At 44.3% G+C, this 24677-nt stretch overlaps 1 protein-coding gene across 1 annotated transcript; it reads left to right on the forward strand.

Moving 5' to 3' along the window:
- The first annotated feature begins 787 nt into the window (after positions 1-787).
- fads6 (fatty acid desaturase 6) lies at positions 788-18081 on the forward strand. The gene is made up of 6 exons (XM_049563380.1): positions 788-1645; positions 6054-6220; positions 9114-9294; positions 9491-9678; positions 13108-13287; positions 17392-18081. Exons 1-6 carry the CDS (start codon positions 1408-1410, stop codon positions 17539-17541), a joined length of 1104 nt encoding a protein of 367 aa, XP_049419337.1. The 5' UTR covers positions 788-1407; the 3' UTR covers positions 17542-18081.
- The last annotated feature ends 6596 nt before the right edge of the window (positions 18082-24677 follow it).

Below are 24677 nucleotides of genomic sequence, written 5' to 3' on the forward strand. Positions count from 1 at the left end.
AAAGGCATCTGGTCTGTCCACTGGGACAGTCTCAATGTATTTGTGATGTCCATATTAAATAAAATAAACCTAAACCTAAACCTAGCTCTCCTAGCACCACTGAGCTAGCTAACGTTACAGCTCAGCCGAGGAGGACACCATTGATGTTAAAATCTCACACTGTCAGGAGCCTCTGGTTAATGAGTAGATGCACTCTTCCTTCTGCACAGTGATACGGTTGGGTGTAGTTTGTTAAACAGAAAATAGTTCCTGAATGAAACTGCTCACAGTAAGGTCTGTGGATTTCAAGCTCTGAGCTCCACAAGCTGAGTGACATCTAGTTCCATTATACTGCAGAGAAAGCAGACATCTGTACGGCTGATGTCTCCAACACGCTGCAATCTGGACTGATGAACAGCTCTACAGGTAAGAGGAAAACACATGTTTTTAATTTGGGGGTGAGCTGTCCCTTTAATGTAAGCTGTGCCTCTGCACCCTTGGTGTGTCATTCTCTGGCAAACCCAGTGACACTGACGGACGATTAGTGTTTGTATAAATGAAAACAACGGGCTCCAGGCGGAGGGAGGATGTAAGTGGATCTGGCAGACGGCCTGGTGCTCTTATGTCCCCTCCTCTGCAGGGTCTGCTGTCCTTCGGAGTAAAAAATACACAGACTGTAAGTTTCAAAGAGCACACTGCAGTCAGCATGGCCTCCAGCCCAGAAGGGAAACAAGCAGCACTGACACCAGATATGTACACGTAACTCACATGTACTCTCACCTGCGCCAACTCATAAACACACCCCGACTATCAGAGCACATTCCTGCACACCAGCATCTTCTGAACCTTTCCCCCAGTGAAGAAACAAGCGAGCAGCCACTGTTAATCCACTCCTCGGCCCTCCTTTCTCCCCTCTCCTTTCCCAGGACATTTGCCAAGGTTACAGAGATGGGAGGGGAGCGGAGGGGAGAGGAGGGGAGCCGACACAAAGGAACACAGGGGGGTGAGCGACATGCAGAATGTATGAGACACCAGAGAGGAGGGAGACTCTGAGCTGAGCAGCTGCAGTGTTGTGTGAGGATTTTTAAGGATTTCCATCACATCACAGGGCACCGTTACATCTTTGGGTCGTGGGATAATAAATTCCACTGCATCAGGAGTCAGCTGACGGAGGAGGAAAAAAACCAGAGGAAACAGTGTAAGAGAGATGAGGAGGGTGCACGAGGCTTTTGAAGCAGCAGGAAGGGGGCTGGGCCTCTCTGACAATGCCTCTCTCCAGTAAGGACTTTTGCAATGCTAACTTTGACCCGTGGACTTTATGCTCAGGCTGTAGCATTTAGGCAGCGTTCAGCACGGGCTGCTCTCAGGAGGACACAAGCCGCATGGTGAGTGTGTTCTGAGCCGGTCATCAGCAGCACAGGAGCTGACATGCAGAGTGTACCGGAGGAGTGGAGGGAAGGACGGGATGAGAGGACACAGGAGACGTTACTCCAGAGGAAAGGGGGCTCAGACATGAAGAATGGAGGAGGTGTAGAGGAGGAGAAGGAGTCGTTGATGATGGAGCTGACGAGGCTGGTGCAGAAGATGGTGAAGGAGAGCAGCTGGTGGGAGAGAAGAGGGATCGACTGCAGCATCCTGGCAGCAGCATTCCTCTGTCTGCCGCCCGGTGAGAGTCTGTGGGAACTTCACACAGCTTTTATTTAACCATTTAAAACTCCTGCATGTTGTTAAAGAAGAGGATGTGACCTTAATGTTTATGTGTGTGAATGACAGTATGGCATCAACCAGTTAGACTTCAACCTGCAGATAGAAAAAATAAACCAACACATTTATATCATGTAAAGTGATGTGTGACAGGGCCGTAATTATCTGTTTAACACCGGGGGGGCCGACAACCCAGCAATTCAGTTGCAACCCTCCTGAGGGAGTTAACGAAAGCTTTCAAAATTTAACAGCTAAACTGAACATTTTAGAGCATTTGGAAACTAAAATCTGAGATCAGAGATATGGATTTTTCAACCGATATGATAACCGACCATTTACATTTTTTTGTAACTCAACTTTTTTATTTATCTTTTTCAGTCAAATCTGAAGAAACTGATTCTGTTATTGGAACGTGTCCACAGGCGGCTGGTAGCACCACAGTGGTACAGCTAAACACCACATCGTTACGGTTCAACAGACATATTACAAACAAAAAAAACACGTGTTGATACGTGACAATTTGGAACATAGATTCTCTCCATTTTACAAAAGCTGGAGGTGATGTTCTCTCCCAGAATCTGAGGCTCACTCGAGCAGCTGTGACGACCCCTACATTATCACAAGGTCATATTTTAATACATTTGGCAGTTCTGTTTGATCCCCCACAAGGCATAGCTTTGGTGATTCAGGTACCATCATATCCAACCACTTCCTCTGTGATACACAAGTTGTTCCCAAAGTGGGGTAACCAGCCGATAATTTATCGGCCCATGCATCCCTAGCACACACATTACTTTTTTTATACAGGGTTCTTAGGGGGCGATCACACCTACAGGGAGTGCTAGAGACGAGACGCCAGTAAAACAATTGATTCTCTATGACACGGCGCGTCTGACTGGTTTTGAAGCATTTTTTATGATAAGTGTCTTTCTGGCGTCTTTTTAGACGCACATTTGTAGACGTTGAAAGTTGAAATAATCTTAACTTTGGGCGTCTGGCACCAGTAGCACCATAGAACTCCGTCTTGCGTCCATTTTCAATGTTTTGATCGCCCGGTTGCGCACGCACCCCCGCTCTACAGGCGCTCCTTGTATGAAGCGCTTATTGAAAGGGCGTTTCAGGCATTTCAAGCGTCTTTGAAGCATCCGCGTTTCTAGTGCCACCTGTAGGTGTGATCGGCCCCTTACAGCTTCAGACAGGTTGAATTTAAGACTTATAAGATGTTCTTTAATGCCTTGGAATGAAATTCTAGACCAATTTTACAGTAACCAAAATAGACGAACAAAATGCAAAGTGACGTCAGTAATTTAGGGCAAATGAAAATGTTGACCAAATTTTACCATAAAACACGATTTTTTCATTGCACAGCCGAGACAAAGACAAACCTGGGGGATATCTGGCATTTATTAGTGAGTTTTCTTGGCGATTTTGTTTCTCACTCTGCAGGTTGGATTCCTCCGCCTTGAATCCCATTGTGAGTTTGGAAAACTTTCTAATCATCTCTCTACTGACCAACCAGTTAATGTTTGATATTGTACATGGCCAATTACAAATAAAACAAATAAATAACTAATAATTTCAGGCCTAATTGTCTCAATAATTAATGCATGTCATCTGAAACATAATCATGGAGCACATACAAACAGCTCTCTCTCCACAGTCCAACACTGTTGTCATAACTGGTTTACACATTCACAGTGTCCCACAGTTCCCCTCTATCTGGGTCACTGGTGGTCAGCTACTGACCTCAATTAGGACGAGTGCCTATTGTGACTCGTGTCACTCGATCATTGGAGCTGACAGCTCTCAGCACCAACGCAGGACACCTGCTTCCAGCTTGTAATCTAGATTTATAGACGTGCAGTTAACAGATTAATTTATGCATTCTCCTGCAGCTTTTATAATGTGTGAGTTTCCCTCAAAATAATCCAAACAGTATCTCCCTGACTGTAGCATGTAGGGTGAATAAATGCTCACTTCTGAAGTGAATTTTGTCTGACAGCGCGCCGGAGGAGGCATCTGTCATTGTTTATCACAGCTGGGGACTCATCCCCTGGAAATAGTTTGCTTTGAAATAGGAGGTGCAGAATATTAGCACCATTTTATTGGGTTAGGGAGGAAATGTGTCACCTAAAACCTGATGTGAGAGCCAGCCAGACGGCCTCAGTGGCTGCTTCTGTTGCTGGGTGATTATAGGTTAAAAATCCTCAGTGCAACATTGATGCTGCACTGCATTAGTTATTCATTGTGATCAGAGTGAGGTCATCTAATCGTCAAACTGAATTTGCTGACAGGAAGTTAGTATAAATATTTTAACATTTGTGAATATCGGATTGAATGATCAGGGTTGAAAACAGCAATTAAGAAAATAATAAAGATTTAAATACAGAAAACACACTAGCCCAGTCACCAGAAGAAATTTTGTCATTGTGTGTTTCTGCAGGCCACAAATACTTAACATCTGCACGTTTCGTATGTTTCATATCAATGTAAAGTGACGTAGTATATGGGCTGCCTTTGTCATCAGGAGGTGGAGGGGACGATGGATGGCGTGTCACCTTGGTGAGACGCCTGCCAAGCTGCAGACAACAACAACAAATCTGTTGTGTTTTAGTGAGTCATCACTGTGCTCCCAGCAGCTTTTTAGCCCCCAAATATGGGTGTTTTGTAGCAACCAGTCACTGTTTTCCAGCGGCTTTTAGGCTCCCAGCATGGGTGTTTTGTAGCCACCCGTCATGGTAATCTCAGCAGCATTTTAGCCCCCAATCATCGCTGTTTTGTAGTGACCCATCACTGTTTTTCCAGCGACATTTAGGCTCCAAACGTGGGTGTTTTGTAGCAACCAGTCACAGTTTTTCCAGCAGCTTTTAGGCTCCAAACATCGCTGTTTTGTAGTGACCCATCACTGTTTTTCCAGCGTTTTTTTAGCCTACCAAACAGTTCTGTACTGACCACTCGCTGTTTTTCAGCAGCTTTTAGGCTCAAAATATGGGTGTTTTGTAGCTATCAGTCACTGTTTTTCCAGCGTCTTTTTCACCCCCAAACATAGGTGTTTTGTAGCAATCAATCGCTGTTTGTCCAGTGGCTTTTGGCTCCAAATGTTGCTGTTTTGTAATGACCCATCACTGTATTTCCAGCAGACTTTTAACCTCCTGATGTGGGTGATCTGTGTGTTTTGCAGTGACCTGATGCTGTTTTTTCAGTGGCTTTTAGGCTACAAATGTGTGTTTTGTAGCAACCCATCAGTGTGTTTCCAGCAGATTTTTAACCCCCAAACATGAGTGTTTTGTAGCGACCTGTCACTGCTTTGAGGTGACCCGTTGTTTTTCTCTTTTTGCATTTTTTTCAGCGGTTTTTCAGGTACCAAATGTGGATGTTTCATAGCAACATGTCAGTGTGTCTCCAGGGATTTTCAACACCCAAACATCACTGTTTTTCCAGTGGCTTTTGGCTCCAAATGTTGCTGTTTTGTAATGACCCATCAGTGTATTTCCAGCTGATTTTTAACCTTCAAACCCGGGTGTTTTGTAGCGACGTGTCACTGTTTTAAGGTGACCCGTTGTTTTTCTCTTTTTGCATTTTTTTCAGCGGTTTTTCAGGTACCAAATGTGGATGTTTTGTAGCAACCTGTCAGTTTGTCTCCAGGGATTTTCAACACCCAAACATCACTGTTTGTAGTGACCCATCACTGTTTTTCCAGCTGACTTTTAGCCTGCAATTGTGGGTAGGCTCTTTATAGTGATCTGTTGCTGTTTTGAGGCGACCTGACATTTTTTTCTCCGTTAGCATTTTTCCAGCAGCTTTTTAAGCACCAAACGTGGGTTTTTTGTAATGACCAGTTGCTATTTTTCCACTGGGGATAGTGACGTGTTTTTTACTGAGACTGCTGCAATTCCTTCCGGGATAGTGGCAAGAAAAGTAGCTGCCTTTTACTGAGACATTGTGGCTTCTCCAGCAGGGATCGTGCTCCCAAAACTGGATATTCTGAGCCAGAACATGACCTTTCTCTAACCACAACCAAGGGTTTTTGTGCCTGTTGAAAATGTCGATTCCTGCAAAAAACATGTACATGTAAATAAAAAGAATATAGTGTGATGTCATCGTACAAGGAACTCCCTGTGTGATGACATGATGTCAGACACAAAGCAGCACAGTCACCTGCAGCAGGGTAAAGTTTCCTCCTCTCACCTGATCCTCCTGCATATCACAGCTGAAAGTCACACCGCTGCTGCAGAGGAGCGACAGCAGGTGGAGGCTCTCAGGTGACAGATACAACAGTGTGTGGATGACAGTGTGGGCCTGTTGAGTCAGACACCTTTTATTAATGCATCAGTGTATCTGTGTTAAGGTCGCTGTGCTGTGTCTTCCAGCCTTCCTGCTGCTGGGCTCCTCTCAGCTTCTGTGGTTTGCAGCTGGCATGCTGCTGATGGGCGTGGCGCACGCTGTCATCACCATCAAGGGGACACATCTGGCTAGCCACGGGTCGCTGAGCGAGTCGCAGGCCTGGGGGAAGTTCTGGGCCGTTTTCTTCATCGAGGTGAGATGTTCAGAAATAAACTGAAGACTATCATTAAACACCTGCAGCAAAGCTTGTTCTCACATGGCGCTCTGTGGCAGGGAGCTTGAAATAACACTAATGCAGACAAGTCACAACGTCGGTAATGTATGATTCTGCAAACCATGAATATGTTATATGTTATTGTCATTGTTTCTAATGTGACGTAGTGTGTCATCAGGAGGTGATGGTGGATGGCGTGATACCTATGCGAGATGCCTGCCAAGCTGCAGACCACTGTTCAAGACCAACAAACGACAAAACTGGCAGCAACCTGACGCTGTTTTATTTTTTTTTACAGAGAAATCACTGCATTTCGTGCATTTCTGATTAGCGCCACCAGAACTGGGTATTTGAATCCAAAACATTTTAAAACTGAGTTTCAGTGCATCTGGTAACGTGAAAATTAACGTGTCTGTGGTTTGCAAAAACGTACATTTTTTCATCTGATTGGGCTGACTGATGAAATGCCTTTACGTGAGGCAATTACATGAGAATATTGATACCAGTCTCCTGGTGTCTGCAGGGAAAATATGACGCTACAGCTAGTTGGCACATCGACTGGAAACAGGTGGAAACAGCTAGCCTACAGGTTCTTTTAAAGCTAACAAGCTAACAACAAAAGATGTCTTGGTGTGAAGGAGGTTCATGTGCTGGGTTATTGCTGCCTTCTATTTACCTTGGAAATCAGAGCTGGGAATGAGGTCACACCTGATTGGACCGTTTCAGTGCAACATATCAGAAAACCAAGATGGTGGTAGCAATGCCAGTTCTAGCCAGGCTAGCTATTGTTAAATTACACGGTATTACTCCACATTCTGCTCATACAAACACCGCAGCAAAGTGTCCACAAATAGAAGTGTGTGTACAGCTGTTTTAATGAGACACAAATAAGACGGAAATGCTAAGAGCCACTTTTACTGTTAGTAAACAGTATGATGTTTTTTGGTGGGCGGGGCTTAGCTGGAGGCAAAACAATTCTCCACAGACACAGCTAGCTAGCGCTGGCTAACAAGCTCTGTTGGCTCGTTTTCAACAAAGGAGGAAGAGGATGTGAGTGGTGCGTTCAGAAAACTCATTCTCAGTGTGGGAGCGCACTCTGACACAAACTGGAGAGTTGATAAATTAATTAATAAATTCGTAAAAAGCAGCGCAGCGAGTGTCTCGGAGCAGCAGAGCGCCGAGCGGAGTGAATGTGTGATTAACTTAACCGTTGGTTCATTCATGTAGAAATATAACGCTGCGTTTCTTCCACCAACAGGGCTCTCATTTTAGTGTAGAGCGTCAGACTGAATTTACCAACGCACCATGTCAGGTCACTCACTCTCCGGGACCGCCAGTGTTACTTGAATAAGTAAACACTGACCAACGGGACCAGACTGGCCGACCCGTATGCTCTCACTCAGTGGATGGATGATGTCACAGGAAGCCAATCTTACAAAGGAGGACCACACTTGTTTGTTTTGCTATGGAAGCTAACGTTAGCTAATGTGCTAAAAAGTTAGCGTTGCAGAGAAATCCAATCTTCCTCTTAATCCCTCCCCAGTTTCTGATGAGGTGGACATGATAACCCTTAATACACATAACCTTATTCATCCCTACAACAGGAAATACTTTTTCCCTAACCTGATATGAAGTGTGCGCTGCACATGTGAGCATTTTTGATGATGGCCTCCGTCCAGTCCTTTGGTCTTATCACATTTAACCATAGTTGTCTTTGTTTTTGTTGACGGGCAGTGGCGGCTGGTTTTGAGCCATGACTCCTTCTATTCTGGCTTGTCTTTTATATACTTTGTTGTTGTACAAATGAAACAAACAAGACATTAAGTGTTGCTGGTTAGCGGGTTTGTTACCTTTGGATGGAGCTGTTTCCCCCTGTTTATAGTCTTTATACTAAGCTAACTGTCTGTACCTTCAAATGTAGCATCCAGACATGAGAGTTGTACCAGTCTTCTAGCTCTGAGTTAAAGAGGACCTGTTGTGCCTTTTCTTATTTTCTCTTATTTTCTGCTCATGTTAAAGGTGAGCAGTGTTTCATCTAATGAGGTGAACGTGTTGAAGTAATCCCTGTGAGCAAAACCCTCAGGCTTCAGATGCTTCTGTAAACTGTTTCGAACATTTTTTTCTACTTTGGCTACAAGCTGCCATAAACCAGCCAATCAGAGCAGCCTGGGCTTTTTCGGGAGAGCAGCTTAAAGAGGCTCTCACTAAACAGAGCATCTCAGACAGCAGTTTTTTAACCATTAAAGCATGTAAACACGTTCATGCACGAACACAGAGTACAAGTATGAAGTTGAAAATCATCAGAGTAGGTCACTGACATGCAGCTGTTTGAGTGAAGCTGCTCAGAGGTCAGTTGTGTGCAGGTCAGAGTGTGTGTGAGTGTGTGAACTTGAAGCAGGGCGAGGCCTCGGGCTCAGTGAACCTACACTGTGTAAACAGACAAGATAAAATACCCAGATCACTCAGTGCCAGCGCAGCCTGCATGACCCCAGAAACACTAATATTTACAGAAGTGAGTGATGTGTTTGACACTGTGAATCTGGAAATTGAAGCTGTGTTGTTGAGTAACATTAACAACCTCAGTGCTTCAACAATCAATTCAGTGAACTGTTGAACCGGTCAGTTCGGATGTTTGCCGAGCGTCCTGCTGCTCTTTAGGAAAACAGAATGTCATCATGACCTCTGCTGTTCTTTGCCCTCAGACAGTTTTTGGCAGCTTATCAAAGCAAACAGAAAATATAATAAAGCCGGGCGAAGTCCGTCAATAACAATATGGATTTTCCTGCTTGATAATTTTTGTGTTTGTTTTATGTGTTGCATCAGTGACAGTTTGTTTGGATGTTCATGAACCCATCTGTCCTTCATCACTCAGATCTGCGGCTCATTCTCAGCGCGAGCCGGCGTTCACGGCCACATTAAGATGCATCATGCTCATACTAATGTCATTGGACTGGGGGACTCCAGCGTTTGGAAGGTCCCCTTCCTGCCTCGCACTGTCTACCTGTTCATAGCTCCCCTGGCCGTGCCCATCATCACTCCACTCGTTGCACTCGGTAAGAGGCGCCAGAGGACCAGAGGAGGCACAGACGCTTTATGAGTTTGCTCAAATACTTAAACATTTAATGTGACTGTCAGCATAACGTTGAGATAGATTTCTTACTGTCTGATCCTGTTCAAGTTCCCGTGTTACCTCGCCTCTCTCACTCAGGTGTGACTTTATTCTCATGCGTGTGATTCTCTGGTTTGCAGCTCATCTCAAAGGACACTCTCTGGCTCTGGTGCTCAGGACCATGCTGATGGTAACACTGGGGCTGTATTCACAGTATTGGCTGCTGATCCACGTCTCTGGCTTCCAGTCGCCTCTCAGTGCTTTGCTGTGTATGCTTGTGTGCAGAGCAATGTTCTCCATGCCGTACATCCATGTCAACATTTTCCAGGTGAGAAATACCTGCAGCAGGTCTGCTGTACAGTACCAGCTCAGTATCCTCTTCATATGACACATGAAGGGTTTTATGTTCTTAGCAGTGTTTTGCCCGTGGTCAAATGTTCAGTGTGTATCCATGAGTCAATGTGTTGAAATCACCCCCTACGCCCTCAAATTTTCACATCAAGCAAGACAGTTTTATTGATTTTAGGCACTGATACCTCCACAGTGACCAAACTGATTTTTAACGTTCAAACTGCATTTGAAACATCCATGTCCCTTCATTTTTTTGCATTTCAATTTGCACAGATAGCCCTTACCAATCTCTGTTAGTTTATATCAGGAAACACATGGTCAAAACTCAACACAAGGCTAGACTGAGCCATTGGGAGCACAGGGATGACCCCCTTAGGAACATCAGTGCTTTGAGCTACATGCTAACATCAGCATGCTAACATTCATTCATTCATTTTCTGTAACCGCTCATCCTGTTTGGGGCTCGCGGGGGGGTGGAGCCAGGCAGGGTTCACCCTGGACAGGTCACCAGACTATCACAGGGCTGACACATAGAGACAGACAACCATTCACACTCACATTCACACCTACGGACAATTTAGAGTCACCAATTAACCTGCATGTCTTTGGACTGTGGGAGGAAGCTGGAGTGCCCGGAGAGAACCCACGCTGACACGGGGAGAACATGTGAGAGCACCTGGAGAGAACACACGCTGACATGGGGAGAACATGTCAGAGCACCTGGAGGAAACCCACGCTGACATGGGGAGAACATGTCAGAGCACCTGGAGGAAACCCACGCTGACATGGGGAGAACATGTCAGAGCACCTGGAGGAAACCCACGCTGACACAGGGAGAACATGTCAGAGCACCTGGAGGAAACCCACGCTGACACAGGGAGAACATGTCAGAGCACCTGGAGGAAACCCACGCTGACACAGGGAGAACATGTCAGAGCACCTGGAGGAAACCCATGCTGACATGGGGAGAACATGTGGGAGCCCCTGGAGGAAACCCACGCTGACACAGGAAGAACATGTGAGAGCACCTGGAGGAAACCCACGCTGACACGGGGAGAACATGTCAGAGCACCTGGAGGAAACCCACGCTGACACAGGAAGAACATGTGAGAGCACCTGGAGGAAACCCATGCTGACATGGGGAGAACATGTGGGAGCACCTGGAGGAAACCCACGCTGACACGGGGAGAACATGTCAGAGCACCTGGAGGAAACCCACGCTGACACAGGGAGAACATGTGGGAGCACCTGGAGGAAACCCACGCTGACACGGGGAGAACATGTCAGAGCACCTGGAGGAAACCCATGCTGACACAGGAAGAACATGTCGGAGCACCTGGAGGAAACCCACGCTGACACAGGAAGAACATGTCGGAGCACCTGGAGGAAACCCACGCTGACATGGGGAGAACATGTCAGAGCACCTGGAGGAAACCCACGCTGACACAGGAAGAACATGTCGGAGCACCTGGAGGAAACCCACTCTGACATGGGGAGAACATGTCAGAGCACCTGGAGGAAACCCACGCTGACACGGGGAGAACATGTCGGAGCGCCTGGAGGAAACCCACGCTGACACGGGGAGAACATGTCAGAGCACCTGGAGGAAACCCATGCTGACACGGGGAGAACATGTCAGAGCGCCTGGAGGAAACCCACGCTGACACGGGTAGAACATGTCAGAGCACCTGGAGGAAACCCACGCTGACACAGGAAGAACATGTCGGAGCGCCTGGAGGAAACCCACGCTGACACGGGTAGAACATGTCAGAGCACCTGGAGGAAACCCACGCTGACACAGGAAGAACATGTCGGAGCGCCTGGAGGAAACCCACGCCGACACAGGAAGAACATGTCAGAGCACTTGGAGGAAAGCCACTCTGACACGGGGAGAACATATCAGAGCACCTGGAGGAAACCCACGCTGACACGGGGAGAACATGTCAGAGCACCTGGAGGAAACCCACGCTGACACGGGGAGAACATGTGGGAGCACCTGGAGGAAACCCACGCTGACACGGGGAGAACATGTCAGAGCACCTGGAGGAAACCCACTCTGACACAGGGAGAACATGTCGGAGCACATTGGAGGAAACCCACGCTGACATGGGGAGAACATGTCAGAGCACCTGGAGGAAACCCACGCTGACACGGGGAGAACATGTCGGAGCACCTGGAGGAAACCCATGCTGACACAGGGAGAACATGTCAGAGCACCTGGAGGAAACCCACGCTGACACAGGAAGAACATGTGGGAGCACCTGGAGGAAACCCACACTGACACGGGGAGAACATGTCGGAGCACCTGGAGGAAACCCACGCTGACACGGGGAGAACATGTCGGAGCACCTGGAGGAAACCCACACTGATTTAGTGACAGTTCCCAAAATGCTAATAAAATATGTTTTAAAAAAGGTAAAAGCTCCTGAACAGCTCCTAAATGGACCACTCCTACGCTAACCCTGAATTCACCCAGACACAGCTGGGCTCATGTGCTCCCCTCCAACAGATTTGGTAAAGACTTCTGGCCAAACGGTCATGAGAGCGCCTCTTGTTACTCAGACTCAAAGCAGCATTGTGTCGTGGTCAATCAGACCGGCCGGTGAACTAAAGGGATAAAAAGGAACAATTCATGCATGATTTTCTCAGATGGAGTGTGAGTGCCGCAGGTCATTGTGCATTGTTCTGATCAAAGTGTGTGAAGGTGGATTAAACGCAGGTTCTTGACGTGGAGTCGAGGGTCCAGCAGGGGAAGTGTTTGTTCTCTCTGGGGGGTCACACTGAGAACCTGCTCTCCCCTGATCCTGCTGCTGTTGTTGGCCGCTGTCCTATCTGTTGTCCCCTGAACTCAGTGTGCGTCAAGCTGAGGATTAACCTGACTCCAAACATTGTGTCGTAAAACTCCTCCGTTATATGCAAGAAAACAAGTTTCACTTATTAACACTCGATGAAAACACACAGTTCACTCTGTATTTTTACAAGCAGTTTTCTTGATTTGGTCCTTTGACGTCAATCAAATACTGAAATTCCAGGAAGTGAAGTCCAGTTTGGTCGAGCTGGTTCTGCCTCCCTGTGGCCTCAGCTTCACTGTGTGTCACTTTGTGTGTGGACATTTAAACAGGAGAAATCTGCACAACTAAACATAGATTGAGCTGAGATGTTCAGGGGCGTAATGTGGTGCTTATTGTCTAGTCTTAGTTTATAGCTAATATTTTACACATTCCTGATTCAATCTGTGTTTTATCAAATAAGTTTATTTCACAAGGCAAACCTGAAACTAAGGGTGCTTTCAGGTGCGCACAAAGACCTTTTCACATTCAGTGCAACAGGACGACTCATAAATGATCACTGTGTGGATGAAGTGCTCCTTTAACCAGTCTTGTCTCTAACTATGTGTCATTGGCAGCACATCGGCCTCCACATGTTCTCTCCGACCCGCCGTCCGAAGAGGATCTACCAGATGACCCACGGAGTCCTGAACCTGCCACGTAACCCCGTGCTGGACTGGGTGTTCGGACACTCGCTTATCAACTGCCACGTGGAGCACCATCTCTTCCCCTTCCTGTCTGATAACATGTGTCTGAAGGTGAGGTGCAGATCATCATATATTATCAGCTTCCACACGCTGAGTGGACTTTCACTGCAGCTCTGCCGGATTGTTTTCAGCACAAAGGGAGATTAATGCTTCGTGACATGAAACAGACGGAGAGGTGAAGGAGTTCAGAGGGTCGAACCAACAGGAGGAAACTTTATTGTCCACTACAGTCAGCACTTTGAATTTAGAGGCAGTTTATAATCTACAGGCATTAAATAATGTCATAAAGAAGCTCATATTTGAAGAGACTTAGTGAAAATGTGTTTAATCTTAAACTGAAGCTGCTTAATGAGTCATGAGATCAAGAAAATAAACAGACAAGCGAACAAACAGTTGACAACACAGCAACATAAATCAACTAAATACATAAAATAAATAAAACCAACATGGATGTAAACTGTCAGAGAGTTTCGACTGGTGCTCAGATGCAATCGACCGCAGGGAGGTGATTCTAGTTCAGAGCACTTCCAACCCAACAGCCAGAAATAATGTTGTCATCGCACGTCTCTGTAAACCACGTTACACTTGCATGTTCTTATGTCGTCAGTGTGTTGAAACTTTGCACTGTGGTTAATGAGTGGTCATGTTTAACAATCATTTGGTTATCGTTCAGAAAAGGTCATGTTATGGCATAACATACCTGTTTTTTGGGGGGAACTATCTCTGCAGGAAGCACAGCGATGTCTCACTTTTTAGTTCCTAAAAGCCGCTGGAAACACAGCAATGACTCGCTTAATCACAACCTGTTCGTTGTTTGTTGGTGTTGAACAGCGGTCTGCAGCCTGGCAGGCGTCTCGCCAAGGTGACACGCCGTTCACCATCCCCTCCACCTCCTGATGACAACTTCATGTGATCACATCAACGCTTCTGTAGTGATGTAGTATATTATTTTTTGCAGGAACATACAATGCCAAAAATGTTCTTCCGAGGACTGAGCTGGTATTTTAAACAAACTCCATCTGCTGAAGAAGATCATGCAAAATGACTGAAAGCTCCAAAGAGCTACTGAACTAAACACTCGACACAGCACAGTACACTTTGTACACGCACACTCTTTTTACATTTACTGTACCAATAATTATAATTTACATCCGTTTTCTTGTGCTGCGTTCAGGTACCTTTCAAAACCTGAAAAACACTGGCAAAAACCTGGAGGGAAAAGGCAATGAGCTCTTTTAGAAAATTACAGGAAAACTAGGGAAATGTCAAGTTCTAAATATATATTTAAAATGATATTACAGAAAATAGACATAGATTGTATTTCATTTAATTTTTAGCACTTTTTCAGGAATTTTTTTTTGTTTTGCTTATTATCAGGTAATTTCGTAGTTACTTATGTAAGAAGTTAAAAATTTTTCAAAGAGTTAATACTATTTCCTGTTTTGTTCTCTAAATGAAGAACAAAAAAAATTAATTCATTAGCTGCAGAAGTTGTTAATGCCCAAATACCTTGCAGATAATTTTTAATTATTGTAGTATTTCTGTGCCATTTCTTGGTTTTAGTTGACAGCAATAACTTTTTCATTAAAATTAGTTTGTGCTGTAAAATAAAAACATGGAGCAGACTGAGGTTTTATTATTAAAGAACATCTTGATAACTAAACAGCTGCTGTTTGTCTGGATTAATTATTTGTCTGTGATAAATACACTCATATATCACAATTAAACAGTGAACATGATGGATCGATACTGATATTGATTTTTATTCTCTTTATTTTTCCATTAGTTGTGTCCTTAATGTGTGGAGGAGACTGTAACACACACACACACACACACACACACACAGGTCTTAAACGGGCACCTTGCGATTTCACACATGAGCGTCAGTTTACTCGCCGTGAGGAGTTTGACTGAACCTGTGAAAATAATACTGTGAGATGTCGGCTGTGGCTCTGCAGGAAGTTTCTCAGCATCAGGGAAACTTCTGTTAGAGAAGCCCTTTTTAAACAGGAGTTGTGCAAATTTGCAGGAAAGCCCAATCAGTGTTTTTTCAGCATTGGCAGTATAAAAACAAAATCGGGGAGTGCAGCAAAATGCCGCCTACCTACTTTTGTTTATACCAAAGATATTATATTATAACAAGATGGCCCACCTACAATATACCCCCATTGTATGAAACAGTATACATTTCCGGTCTCCTAAGTAGGCGTTGTCCCCTGTAGCCTAATCAAAGACGATGGAGAACCGCCAATCAAAGACGAGTACCCCCAACCTCGCTTGGTTATCGTAGATTAGCTGGGCTAACCGTTAGCTGTTAGCAGTGTCTGTAATAACTCGATAAACGGTCCGTGAAAAAAATATCTTTTCCAGCGGATATCTTAGTTACAACATGATTGAGCTAGCAAAGCAGTTTTGTGTTGCTATGTGTTTTATTTATTCAGTTTTGGGAAATCACGATGTCTAGAAAGCATCAGCTGACAGGGACAGCTAACAGCAGCAGCAAAGCTAACATCAGGACGTCATCTGTTAAAAGCCTCCCGTTGTCGGATACGACATGAAACTACTCCAGTTAGCTCAATCATGTTGTAACTAAGACATCCGCTGGAAAAAATATTTTTTTAATCCAGTATCTTTGGTGAAACTGCACTGATTTCAGCACCAGAGAGAAGATATCTGTTGCCAGATCTCGCGAGAGTGTGTTGTTGAGACAGAAACAGGTCTTGAACAAAATAAATTTCCTCCTGATTTGTCCGTCTGAAATTTGCCATTTTGGTGTCAGAATGTTCTGAAGATATGTGGCTTGTGATAAATGGGTCCAATATCTGCTTCATCTGACGGTTAATGGCCTCTTCGTTTGCGAGGACAAGGAGGGCGCGCAATTCCTTGTCTCCCCAGTTGCTCATCTTTACAGTGTCTGTCAGGTTTGTGTTTCCCTCTTGCTATTAGCTGCTCGCTAATTCCTGCTATCAGCTGTTTCCTGTTTATCCACCGCCAGTGGCTCGCACGTGCGGCGTCATCAACAGCCCCTCCCACAAGTCATCAACAGCCCCTCCCACAAGTCATCAACAGCTCCTCCCACAAGTCTTCAACAGCCCCTCCCATGGTGGAAGGCCGCCTCTTTCTGTTTAAACTAAAAGGGTTCCACCAATATGTCTACTCTACGAGGCGGAAAATTGGGCACCTCGGATCGACTCGCCAATCCGGCTCTGTGTGTCTAAACGCTCGCAGCTTGCCGGCAAAACGGCCCAACATTCGCTGAAAATCTGGCAGTGTAAAAGGGGTTTAAGTGAAGCGTGAAAGAGCGAAACATGAACCAGACATTGAGAGACTAATAAAAAATTCTACAGGGTTGCTTTATGGAAAATACAGGACTCAGTGTTTTTGGAGATAGAGGAGTCAGGATGTGTGTCGGCCTCTGCTGCTTCAAGTTTGACCATCTTTCTTTTATGTCTCCTGTGAGTCCTCAGACTTTATGAGAGAGAGAGACACTAAATCTCTGGAGTTAATATCTTAAAACAGCGTCCTCACCCCCCAAAAATCAGAGCAAACTTTTAAATTAGGTCTTATAGATCTAATATGAAAGACAGATTAACTAGTTCGCCCATTTTTTCATCTCAGATCTGTTCAGAAGCAGATTTGTTTTGGCTGCTGAGGTGAAATTACTGAACGTTCACAGCATATTTTCCTTGTTTCCAAATCAGGGGACAGGAGACATGTATCATGTGCAAAGGATTGTGGGTGCTTTAAGAGCGCTGAGGATGAAATCAGGCATCCTGGGGTTTTTATTTTAAATCATTTTTAAAGGGTTTTTTTGCCTTTATTTGGTTGCACAGCTTCAGAGTGACAGGAGAGGGGAAGAGAGGGCGTGACACAGAGTCGGTAGAATTTTAAGGATGATGTAGCATCTTTGAAATGCAGCCGACTGAGGACCCTTCATTGACTTTGTGAAGCACCTGATTATTTAAGATTTAATTTAGGTGAGCAGCTTGATGGGGTCCTTTTTATGTCTTTAACCTGCAGTCACATCATGTTGTGTGTCTGTGTGTGTTTGTATAACTGTAGCTGTGGATGTGTGTGTCCTGTAGATGCTGTTGAGTGGTTTCCTAGTTTGTTAGAAACCTCATTTGACTTGTAACCGTGTGTCTGTCCCTCCAGGTGAAGCCTGTCGTGTCCAAATACCTGACGGAGAAGAAGCTCCCGTACCAGGAGGACAGCTACCTCTCTCGTCTGCACCTTTTCTTCCACAAATACCAGGAGCTGATGGTGTTCGCCCCGCCCATCTCAGAGCTGGTGGGCGTGCAGTGATGAAGGAGACAAACTGTTGAGACTAATGACTGCTGCTCCAAAGCACAAGCTTCAGTGTTTAAAGTGACACGTTAGAAACCTCCACAGTCCAGGTTTGACCTGCGTCTGACACACAGAGTTTAATCAGTAACACAGTATGATCCATGTAGTTTGATTAAATTATTCCTTGTGATTGATTGTTAGGAAATATTGTAAGAGCTGAGTGAATATTCTGCACTGTTAGAGGTAATTAGCACAAAGATAAGAGCTCACCTGATTTAATGTGTGCTGCTGTTTCTCCACTGACCTGAGGTCTGGTTTATGAGACATGATTCCCACTGGAGACTTCATTCACTGCAGCAGTAAAAACATAATGATCCATTCTAGGGCTGGGCGATATGGACTGAAATTCATATCTCTGTATTTTCAGGCTGAACGACGATACACGATATATATCTCAGTGTTTTCTCCGTGTTCAGCTGCAGGTCAAAGACACATTGAAGACGTCAGGGGCACTTTTATAAAAACAGACTGTGATCAGAATAAAAAGCAAAGACAGGGATTTTCTCCCTGTTTGAAAATAAACAGCTGCACAACATGGTAATGAGAAATGATATCAAATAAACAGCAGGGCTGCACGTTACCTTTGTGCACACAGCACTGCAGCTGCAGAGGTTTAAAGGTTTGCAGCACACGACACTGAACTATAACATGACTGTAAAAGTGTCAGGTAGGTTTGAAACAATTAAAAATCTTCGTGGGCGGAGTTAAACAGTTGTTTTTCATCTGTCGGCCTTTCAAATGAATCTAGCGCTGAAAATGATTTAAATATTTTAATCTTATTTCTGCACAGAGCATCAACAGAGAGGCCGAGGGAGACAGACACACTTTGTCCTCCATATATATGTCTTGTGTGTGAAACATCTGTCTCAGTGTCACACATCAGACTATAACGACCAAGATGAACGGCGACACGTTATGATCCACCTCACACACAAACTAGCAAACGCTCACCTGACACAATCAGGCAGCTCTGTCTCCCACACATGCAGCGCAGCGCTGTACTGCACGTGTGCTGCTGTGGTCATTTACTTCATCTCACAGACTGATGTAGCGCAGCACGTGCAGCGTACAGACCGACGTCACACTGTAGACTAATGAACAGACGGATTAAACAGAGGAGCAGTGTTGATGGAGAAACTGTGCAGAGTGTGTGAGAGAGGAGAGATGAACATTGGAATGACATTATGTAACGCAGCTTGACCCTGTATTGAAGTAAGCCATGTCTAAATTTATATCTTGCTTGAAAATATATCGATATATCACACGTAGTCGTCGTATCGCCCAGTCCTGATTCATTCCTGTAAAAGTTAGAGCACAACAGTAGTATACTCAACACAGCAACAGAAACACAACACAGGAACTAAAGTTACAGCATCTTATAAACTATAAAACACTTGTCTTGCACAGTAAGAATCATTTTACATGTTTCTTGTCATCGTTATGTAGCAGTAATATTTCACCTGTAAAGGAAGTTCATTTATGAGCAGTTTGTTTTTCACATTTGTTTCTCTGTGCTTCTAGTTTTTAGGTTAAGCTCAAGGCCAAAACACACAGGCGGCGTCATTGACGCGAGTCAAGTGCCGCCCCCAACACACACAAAAAGCATCGCGCTGCGGGGCGTCAACCAGATTTCTACTGCACACTCCACTTCCTGGGAAGTACAAAATAGCGCTTTTTCAACGCTGGAAAAATAGGACAATAGCGTAAAGTGACGCGGCACGGCAAGTTGACGCGCGTCGAGCCGCCGCCGGTGTGTTTTGGCCTTCAGCCAATCACCCGCAGGCTCCGAACACACACACACACACACACACACACACAGAAACCACTGTCCACCAGATACTGTAGTTTTTACTCTACTACATTCACTTGATAACTTCATTTACTTTACAAATTAGAAGAATCTAATAATAGTTTCAGTTTCAGTTCATTTTTCATGCAAAAACATTGAACTGTTTGAGCTTTTTAAAATGAGAATGTGTTGCTTTTTCTTTAAAAAAAGTAAATCAATTTAATAAATCAAAATAATTCAAATTTAATTTGATTTATTGAATTGATTTACTTTTTTCTGCATTGAGGGTTTTTTTTTTTACATTTAATACTTATATGTTTTCATGATTGTACTTACATACTTTTACTTAAGCAACAGTTTCAATGCAGGACTTTTACCAGTGACAGAGTATTTTTACAGTGTGCTTTTATTTAAGTAAAGGGTCTGAACACTGCCTGGAGAGGAGTTTTAGCACTCGTGGTTCCCTCGTCTCAGAGTCAGTATCAGATAAAGTCTGTGGTTAACACAAGCTGAAGATGCGTTCATGTTCTGTTCTGCCACATAGTGAATATCCCACTGCTGAACGCTGAAGATTTTTACATGTCTTAAAAAAAGGTGAGATAAATGAGATCACAGAATGTCGTCATGTTTAACACAGATTAAGAGTCTTGCTGTGGTGGCGACGTTAAGTAGTATCGTTCTTATGGCCTAACGTTAGCTTATTATTTCTGGTAATTGCATTTTCACAAATCATGATAGTGGTGTTTATAAGTGAAGATTTTCCTGCTGAACAAAACACAAACGTTTGTTAGCCACAGAGCTTACGTTCTGGAATAATCCAATGGAAAAATCCCGTCAGGTTTTTGACGAGGGAACCAGGGCGACGCTGACTTCCATGTCAGCCGACAGAAAAACATCATCTCTCTGCTGCGCTGTATTTACAGCATCACACATTTTTGTGCTGTTGTTGGGTTTTTGATTTTCCTGTAAAATCACATTTAATTTAAGTTCATTTAACGGTGCATCAGTTTCACTTTTTTTTCCATTAAGATTATTTTTTGGGGCTTTTTGCCTTTAATGACAGGACAGAGTGAAATGGGGAGACAGAGAGAGAGTGGGGACTGACATGCAGCAAAGGGCCGCAAGCCAGATTCAAACCCGTGGCCGCTGCGGTGAGGCAAGGCCTTTGTACATGGGGCGCCGGCACTATCCACTACGCTGCCAACGCCCCGTTCTTCTTCTTCTTAAGCCCCGTTTCGACCGAGCAGTACGGTACAGACAGACTAGAGTCTATTCTGGTGACATGTCTCCAAGTCTTGGGCACGTGTGACTCTGTGTCCAGTAACACTTTACTTGAAGGTATCTACATAAGAGTGACATGACACTGTCATAACTATGACATGACACTGTCATGAACCTGTCATGAACATGATGTACATGTCGTAAACGTTTATAACTGCTGTCATCCAGTTTTTGTAATGACAAGTTGACATAGTTTGGGTTGTCTTGATTATGACAACTTGACATTGATTAAAGTGACATTACCAGAAGTTGTCTTTGTCATGACAAGCTGACATTAGATTTGTTTGGGATGTCGTTATAATGACAGCTTGACATAATGATTACTATTGTCATGAAGACAACTTCTGTTAATGTGTTGTTAATCAAGTTGACATTAATCAAAGTGACATTACCAGAAGATGTCTTTGTCATGACAACTTGACATTAACAAGAAATGCACCTCTTTTTGTGTCAATGACAAACTGACATAATGATTACTATTGTCATGACAAAGACAACTTCTGGTTAATGTCAAGCTGTCATTATAAGGACATCCCAAACAAATTTAATGTCAGCTTGTCATGACAAAGACAACTTCTGGTAATGTCACTTTAATCAATGTCAAGTTGTCATAATCAAGACAACCCAAACTATGTCAACTTGTCATGACAAAAACTGGATGACACTTAATGACAGCAGTCATAAACGTTTACGACATGTACATCATGTTCATGACAGGTTCATGACAGTGTCATGTCATAGTTATGACAGTGTCATGTCACCCTTATGTAGATACCTTCAAGTAAAGTGTTACCCCGTGTCCTAGCTGGATGTGAGCGTCAGAGTGTCGTACCACATCACGTTACACTGGACGCTCTCTGTCCACAATGGATCTGATAAATACAGACGTCCATCATGTAATTTAAACAAACCACCTTGAGGCAGCTGTGTCTCAGACGGTGGCAGCGCTTGATGCTGTTATTCAGCAGTCTGATGGCCTGTGGGTGGAAGCTGTGTCAGTCTTGTCCTGGATTTCACGCTCCTGTAGCGTCTGCCTGATGGCAGAAGTGTAAAGAGACTGTGTTTAACGATGTTGTGGGAATAATAATAGAAACACGTGTGACACTGTGTGCTCACTGAACTTTATTCTGTTAACTAACTAACTTTAACTTTATTTTGTTATATGTCAGACAAAAGTTTAGCTCGAGATGGCGTGCCGTTTCCCAGGTGGTTAGGACGGTGCAATAGAAAACAATGCAATCAAACTGATTTAGTTTCTGACGCTCACTCACGTGTCATCCAGTTAGGACATGGTGTGTAAGAGTATTTGCACACAGCACAACACCTGCTGTTTCACAGTGTTCAGGGGCCATTTCTGGTGCTAATAGGTTACTTATGATCAAGTGGGATTCATCACTCAGCACAGCTGCAGATGAGCAGACTGGGAGGGTTTTGAAAATTAAGAGAAATTTAAGAGAAAGTTTCTGCATGAGGCCCGATGATCTTCTCATCAAGTCTGCTGCCTTTAATCAGATGTAAAGAGGAGTGTTCCTCAGTCGTGTTACTGTAACAAAACAGTCTCTTAAGTTGTAATGGAATAAAATGTGTGTGTTTTAAATACTGAACAAACAAAACCTCTCAAGTTAACTTCCTGTGCTAGTTAACCCTCTGTGTTTAATGCTGCTGCTGTAAATGTTCAGCTCCTTGACTTCACTGTAGCTGCAGCACATCAGCACAAAGAGGCGTCTCAGCGTGTTCGTTTTTCTGTTAATAAATTTCATAATTTCAGAAATGCTTTTTTTGCCTTTATTGACACAAGCGTCTGAGCTGCCTGTACGAGGTTCTTCTTTCAGTGACATTCCTCATTAAATAATTGAACATTTATTCACGTAAATTAAACTCTCCATGCTTTAATCAAAACATATCGAGAGCTATATTTAAAATTGTGGATTTACCGACACATAACAATAAAGCTTTTCATTAAATTTTGTTTGTGGTGTAAAAATACTTAAAGCAGTGTTAATAGATTTTTTTGTCCACTGGGTGGCAGCAGAACACACTTTAAACACTGAGTCTGAACACATTCATTGGTTATATTCACGCTCCTTTCACATTGTGACCTCATCATTTGATCCATTGACATTATCCACTCAGCGACCACTTTATTAGGTACACTCTGTTCAAAGCAACTGTTTGAACTCTGCTCATTGGGAGGCACAAGCAGAGTTCAAACACACGTGTGTCCCCAAGTACGGTGTCAGTGAAATGCCATGTGTTTGTGTTTATAGGCTACAGATCACAGTGTTAAAGTGAACCAGCAACCTTCATCTGCACACACTGTGATGACACACACTGTGATGACACACACACACTGTGATGACACACACTGCGATAACACACAGCTGGTTGAATGTGAGCAAAGTTTCCCTGCTTCCCTTCACTGGTTCCTGCACAGCAGGGTCGCTCTTTGTTTCACTGTTACTGTGCGTTCACACCAAACACGATGGACGCGATGAACGCCACAAGTTTCCATTCAAAATCAATGTAAATGACACGATGTCACTTCGGGCGACGCGTTTCAGGCGATAAGAGCGATGCGATGAAGCGATGACGAGTCCATCGCCTCATCGCGTGTGTCGCTTGAAGTTGAAAAATTTGAACTTTGCAAGCGACATCGCGTGACGCTGTGCCGCGACATCCAATCAGCGTTGATATCCAACCATTCATAAAGGAATTATAAGCAACTAACCGGAGACAGATGGACAGGCGCTCCGCAGCTGGGATGGAGCGCCTGTAGTTGGTGTCCAGGCGGGAGATACGGGCCAACAGGTCCTCAAACTGGGCCAGCGTCAGCCTGAAGTACCGCTGAAAATGACCGTCATCCAGACGCAGCTCTTCAATTTCAATTTCAATTTCAATTTTATTTATACAGCCCAATATCACAAATCACAATTTGCCTCACAGGGCTTTACAGCATACCACATCCCTCTGTCCTTATGACCCTCACAGCTGATCAGGAAAAACTCCCCAAAAAACCCTTTAACGGGGAAAAAACGGTAGAAACCTCAGGAAGAGCAACTGAGGAGGGATCCCTCTTCCAGGACGGACAGACGTGCAATAGATGTCGTACAGAACAGATCAGCATAACCTCTTGCAGGAGGTGATGATATTCACCCAGCTGTGTGCGTTTCTGGAGGATATTGTGAACCCAGACACGGCGGCGTTTGGGTCTCCGATCCAAATCAGATGTCCACAACAGATAAAGAGCAGCTACGGTAGTTAACTCAGCCATGGTTGACGAGAAAATAGCGGGAGGTGAAGAAAATTGCGGGAGGAGGGTTGCGTCATCGCGATTGAAGCAACGAAGCGATGATCAAAAAGGTGACATTTGTGATCAAGCAACGCGATACTCACGTTACCGTCGATGACATCACGTCCATCGCGTTTGGTGTGAACGCGCAGTTAGAATCATTACAAAGCAAAAGCAGCATGTGTATACATTCTGTAGGCTGTATCTTCAGTAGCTAGCTAACGTTAGCTAACCCTACACTTTTCAGGGTTTGATTTTGGTTTTGGAACAGGGAAGAAACGTATATCAAATATTTCTGTGTGTTTTTGGACCTTTTGTTCACCGTGAAGTGAGAACAACAAAGTTGTCTCCATGACAACGTCACACACAGTAAATGGGAACTTTGTGGGTGACATGTTCCTTTAAAATCCTTTTGGCCTTTGCAGAATAAAGTCACAAATAAAACATGTAATGATGTAAAGATTTTTTTAAAACAAAAATATGGGGCAGCCAGAGGTCACACCCATGTCTCTGATTGGCTGAACACACATGCGATTAATCACATGACCACATGACAGCTGCCCTAAATGAGGAGGAAGACATGAGTCACTTCATCTTCACTTTTTCACACACGTGTTCCTCTTTAGTTTCTCTGCTGACGTCAGGCTGTGGTCACTTGGTGGCAGCATCTGCTCTCATTTACTTCATTCACTCTGTATTTACATTTTCACTGGATTTTCCACTTGAACTTTGGAG

This window comes from Epinephelus fuscoguttatus, linkage group LG20 (genome assembly GCF_011397635.1).
Source record: "Epinephelus fuscoguttatus linkage group LG20, E.fuscoguttatus.final_Chr_v1".
Lineage (NCBI taxonomy): Eukaryota > Metazoa > Chordata > Actinopteri > Perciformes > Serranidae > Epinephelus > Epinephelus fuscoguttatus.

Excerpts from the sequence above, each read along its gene's own strand:
- fads6 (XM_049563380.1), top strand. The coding sequence starts at position 1,408 with ATGCAGAGTGTACCGGAGGAGTGGAGGGAAGGACGGGATGAGAGGACA. Across the intron at positions 6,221-9,113 it reads GGGCCGTTTTCTTCATCGAG|ATCTGCGGCTCATTCTCAGC; the intron begins GTGAGATGTTCA and ends TTCATCACTCAG. Across the intron at positions 13,288-17,391 it reads CTGATAACATGTGTCTGAAG|GTGAAGCCTGTCGTGTCCAA; the intron begins GTGAGGTGCAGA and ends CTGTCCCTCCAG.